Source organism: Myotis davidii, unplaced genomic scaffold, assembly GCF_000327345.1.
Source record: "Myotis davidii unplaced genomic scaffold, ASM32734v1 scaffold68, whole genome shotgun sequence".
Taxonomy (NCBI): domain Eukaryota; kingdom Metazoa; phylum Chordata; class Mammalia; order Chiroptera; family Vespertilionidae; genus Myotis; species Myotis davidii.
The window spans coordinates 5,751,471-5,756,878 of NW_006300376.1; the positions used below are offsets into that span (position 1 = coordinate 5,751,471).

At 34.2% G+C, this 5,408-nt stretch overlaps 1 protein-coding gene across 6 annotated transcripts in view; it reads right to left on the minus strand.

The window, feature by feature from the left end:
• GRIK2 (glutamate ionotropic receptor kainate type subunit 2) overlaps positions 1 to 5,408 on the minus strand; it is a 562,276-nt gene that overhangs the window by 11,998 nt on the left and 544,870 nt on the right. For all 6 annotated transcript variants that reach the window (XM_006777220.2, XM_015572743.1, XM_006777222.2 and 3 more), the window contains one exon: positions 3,580 to 3,830. In XM_006777220.2, the coding sequence (XP_006777283.1) occupies positions 3,580 to 3,830 (251 nt within the window). The remainder of the gene's footprint in view (positions 1 to 3,579; positions 3,831 to 5,408) is intronic.

The following is a 5,408-nucleotide window of genomic DNA, read 5'->3' on the forward strand; positions in this document are numbered from 1 at the left end:
GGGTTTCCGATCACTGTCAGTGGCAGGGCACTTCTTCCTGCTTTCCCTTTCGCCTCCCTGCATTGTGCCTACATATGCAAATTAACTGCCATCTTTGTTGTCAGTTAACTGCCATCTGAGTTGGCAGTTAATTTGCATACAGCCCTGATTAGCCAATGAAAAGGGTAGCGTCGTACGCCAATTACCATTTTTCTCTTTTATTAGTGTAGATCAGTTCATTTTTATTCTTTATTGTAGTTTTTTTTAAATATGTCACTGGATTCAGCTTGATTATTAATTCAAGTCAATAGAAAGAACGATTAGTTAGATGATAGATGGATAGATAGATAGATAGATAGATAGATAGATAGACAGAGAGATAAACAGACAGATTGATATAAATAGATCTTATGCTGACAGGCACTACTTAATACCTTGGAGTACAAACCAAAAAATCAGGTCATTATTCTACAGGAACTAACAGTCCATTTGGGAGAGAGGCACTCACACACAGAAACCAACAAATACGACATGCAATAAAATAACATGCTAAGGGAAAATGGAGATATGCATAGGCCTCACAGAGATAAGGTATCTAGGCTTATTGATGGATGTGGTTTGAAATATCAGAAATACCTTCCCAAATTTTTCCAAAGGGGAGAATATTTTTTGGAATGATGATAGTACCTGAAATCAGCTAGGTATAAAAATACATTGGGTTTGCTAAAGTCAAATGGAAGAGGTTTTGAAAAACTAGATGAATTTGAAAATGGAAAGTATGTTAGTGCAGCTAGAGAAGAAAATACCAACTGGGGGGGAAGCAAAAGGTAAAACTACAGTGTTGGATGGAGACAGATCCTGAAGTGTCTGCTAGGCTAGGGAGTTTGACCTTCAATACGGAAGCCATGAGGAGACAATGTATGAAAGCATTGGGGAACATGATACATAATGCTTATGTATTATCAAAACAGTTGTTTTTTTGTTTTATTTCTTTTCAATGTAATTTTTTATCTGGTTCAGTAAAAAAAAGTACATTCCTCTTACTAATTTTTAATAAGGCCATACAAGTGCATAGAAATTCACGAAAGCTGGTTGATATGTTAAAATTCTAACTAGAGGCCCAGTGCATAAATTTGTGTACCAATGTGATCCCTTGGCCTGGCCTGTGGGATTGGGCCAAAACTGGCTCTCGCACATCCCCTGAGGGGTCCTGGATTGCAAAAAGGCACAGGCCAGGCTGAGGGACACCCCACCGGTGCACCATTGGGGCTGGAGTGGGACATGGGAAATTGGCCAGCTAGTGAGGAGTTATGGGAGGGCTCCAGGGTGTGCTCAGCCAGTCTCGCTCAGTCCCAATAGGCCAGACCTCAGCAGCAAGCTAACTTACTGGTCGGAGCGTCTGCCCCCTGTTGGTCAGTGCATGTCATAGTGAGCAGTTGAGTGTCCTTAGCATATCATTAGCATATTATCCTTTGATTGGTTGAATGGCTGACTGGACACTGAGCATACTAGGCTTTTATTATATAGGATAATAATGAAAAAAGGTATTTTACAGAATTAAAGCTCTACATCCTATGTGTTCTGTTTTTAAGCAGACTGTGCCTAAAATAATTGTGTATAATGACATGATTCAGGTAAATCATAAGTATAGGACATGAGACAAGAACAATAGAATACCACATATTATCAAGAGATTAATTCCTTTGTTTTATTTTAATACTGAGCTATTAGAGAAAGAAAATCATGATGTATGGATACTTTAAGGTTCCAACTAGAAAATCCAAATTTCTTCTATTATTTTGGACTTACTTTAAACATTAACTAATCAAATATCACATCTATTGACAAATTATAATATAAATCAAAATTGATGAATTAACCTATTTGTCTTTGATTAGTTTTTGAATTTGATTTGACACCACAAAAAAAAATCGTAAAATACAATGTGCAGTTAGATCTTATTGTCAGTCACACCAGAGCAACAAATATTTGATTTGGCCAAGTCAGTACATAGCCATCCTAAATGCTGTGAAAAAATATTTGTGCTATTTTTAATTTTTTAAAAAATTTGAACTGGTTACCCATCAAAATACTCATTTATAAAAACATTGTTTCTAAGAATTAAGTACTATAGTCAAGTGAAAATGTAGAAATGCTGTATCAAATTTTTTTTATTTTAGAAAGGATAAGTAACTGCAACAAATTATTAAAGGCAAAGCAAAGCAAAAAAAATGTTTTTCTTTTTCAAAAATAGTTTTAAGGATGTAAGTGCTTCAAAGAATATTAGGAGAATATATTTGTCTTTATTCATGTATGATGTTTTTAAATATCGTGTTTCTACTCCTCATATTTATTTAAAAAGTTCATACGCTTTGCAAATATTAAATAAAATATAGTCTCACTCTGATGCAGGGTTAACTAGTTAAGCCCCCAAAATGTATTTTTTTTTTATTAAAACCCCTTCCCCGGCAGAAACGTGTATACTCGTTTTCACAAAATGTTCTTTTTCAGTCGTCGACGAGTATACTAAGAAAATATGGTAAAAAAATATGGTTTGTAGGAAGCCGAGTTACAAACTGTTTTCATAACCAGCATCAAAAATACTATATAGAACCAAAATAAAAAAATTAGTCTGAAAAAGAAACGTTTTTAACAAAAAAATTGTTGGGGAAGGGGTTAAAAAGAAGAGATATTTAGATACAAAAAGTCTAAAATAAAGTGCAGAAAATTTTAAAATGTTAAAAAGCATTGTTACATGTCCAGAACTATACATTTACATATGAAACTGTCTTGTACCATCTAAAAGAGAGATCTTTTAAAAAAAAATAAACATTCTCCCTTGTATTTATAGAACTAAAGAAATTATAGCACTGGAAGTGCATAATCTGAATGATGTTTGCAAACTATTCAAGATTAGAATATAAAGATATTTATACATTAAAAAACCAAATGTATTAAAATCCCAAGAAAAAGTGCAATAATCTCAATATTTTTGAGGTTTATGTATATTCTTCAAAGACACTGCAAGGAAATAAAGGGCTCATTAAGAATAACATTAAATGCCAGAAAATTCCCACAATATTTTTACACATTCATTAATTTTAAAAAGTTAATTGTAATTTCCACATGCGAATTAAGAGTTTTTTCAATTAAAAATTTGCAGGACTAATAATATTCAAATAAATATTTCATTTACTCTCTGTCTTGAAATTGTATAATCAGCAATGCATCTTACAACACGTTTATTTGAAGAGAAGTATTTTTCCTTCATTATTATAGTTTCTGATTTTTGCCTCTATCCTTAATTATATTCATCCACTAATCTAACTGCAGTGAACTCCAAGCAGCTCTTTTTTTTCAGGCTTCAATAGAGGAGAGAACTAGTCACTTGCCCCAAAGCTGGCTCAATTAAACAAACTACATTTAAATTAAAAATCACGAAGGTGATCATGCATTCTCTCTGGGAACCTTTGTAATAAATGAATGGCAGAAGACAATTAAGAGTCACACTTCTAAGCACTACCCTTGGTTGGAAAGATCAAAAATAGTTTCTTTTATTATAACGACCATCGTTTTAAATTGTAAAAAGGTGACATTTACCTTTTCCAATTGAGCGTTTTTTTTGGATTTGTATAAAAACTCTCCCACGGCCACAAAAACCGAGAGCACCAAGCCAGCGGCCAGCACAATGAAGATGCCACCAATGTTCTGCACCCCCAGGGCACTGGCCTCCTTGCTCTCCTCCTCCGGACAGCCATTGCCCCTCCACCACTTCTCCTTCATCATGTGCAGCTTGCCTTCCTCTTGCAGCTGGAGAATTGCAATGGTGATCTTGTCTCTATAGGGAGAACCTGAGAAAGAGAGGGCTTGTTAACTATTTCAAGGAGCCCAGCATTACATAAGTAAAGGGTAACATGATGAGAGGAGGACAGAGCTTTTTCCAAATGCTCCAAAGTGTGCCAATGCTTATTTTCAGGAGAGAAAAACAACTGAAAAACAGCAGAGACTAGAAGCTTAATAAGATAAATATGGCTTGTGGCCTTTCTGATTTTAAAGGGTAAAATGAATTTTGTTTTATGTAAGAAAATATCTCCTTATAAAAGGCAGACTCAATTCAGAGCACTGGAAAATAAATAAAACAGTAAGTAGTCATTTACAACAGGAAATGGGAAGTACAAAGATATTTGGTTAACGTTTAAAAATAATTTCACACTGAAAACTGAGTATTGATAAAATGGTAACCTCTATTTTTAGAGAAGTTATGGAAAAAATAGTATTTCTCTTTAGTGAGTGAAATAATTTAAGGCAATTATGAATAAGGTATACTCAGGGGTAGCTAATACTTTGCAGATAATTTATTTTCTTATTTGACATAAATAACAAAAATAACAGGTTTCTACAGATTTGGATCATTCAAATATCATGGAAATCAATGCATTGTCAGAATTTTAAGGTTATTTGTTCACCTATCGTTTTATGGGAGGAAATGTTCATTTCAGTGGAGGCAATATAAATGAAATTTAGCATTTATGCTGATGGGGATAGATATTTACCTGTATTAGCTATTATGTGATAAGTAATAACTTTTATAATTGGTTGCTCAGAATCATAGGATAATATATATATATTTACAGAGAGGAGGGAGAGGGATAGTTAGAAACATCGATACATCGATGACAAAGAAACATTAATCAGCTGCCTCTGAACGCCCCCTACTGGCGATCGAGTCTGCAACCAAGGTGCATACCCTTGACCGGAATTGAACCTGGGACCCTTCAGTTCCCAGGCCGACGATCTATCCACTGAGCCAAACCAGCTAGAGCTACATACATCTTTTAATATCTTTCCCAAGGGATTGGTCTTACTGCTTTCTCCCGTCCACCCCCTCCAGCAATAGCCTCTTTCTAACGTTTAATCTGCTTTCCTAAAACAGTACAGACATACTCCATTTTTCTCTACAAATTCATTCATGAGTGTTTTCCTGCCTACAGAAAAATACTAATATCAGTTTGCAGTCAATGTTGCTGTGATTTTGATTTGATTTAAATATACCTACAACTATACCTAAAGCTTTATTTCTGCTAAGAACAATCACAAACCAGGTCAGGAAACTTTTCTGCCTTATAAGGAATACCACTATATACACTGTTTTTATTTTTACTTGATTAATGTAATAGACTAATTCAGCATTATTCATTTAGCAAGAATAGGCAAAGTTAAAAGTAGAAAGACAAGGAGAATCATAGGAAGTAGGTAGCCTATTAAAAAAAATTGAAGTGAAAATCTACCACATCCAGCCTGACAGGTACAAAGAAATAGCTATTAATAAAAACATAATTCATAACCTACTCAGAAGAAATGTTTAAGTACATGGTTTCTATATAACATTTTTCACAGCTTTCCAAAAAAGGTGCATTTATTCTTTCCTA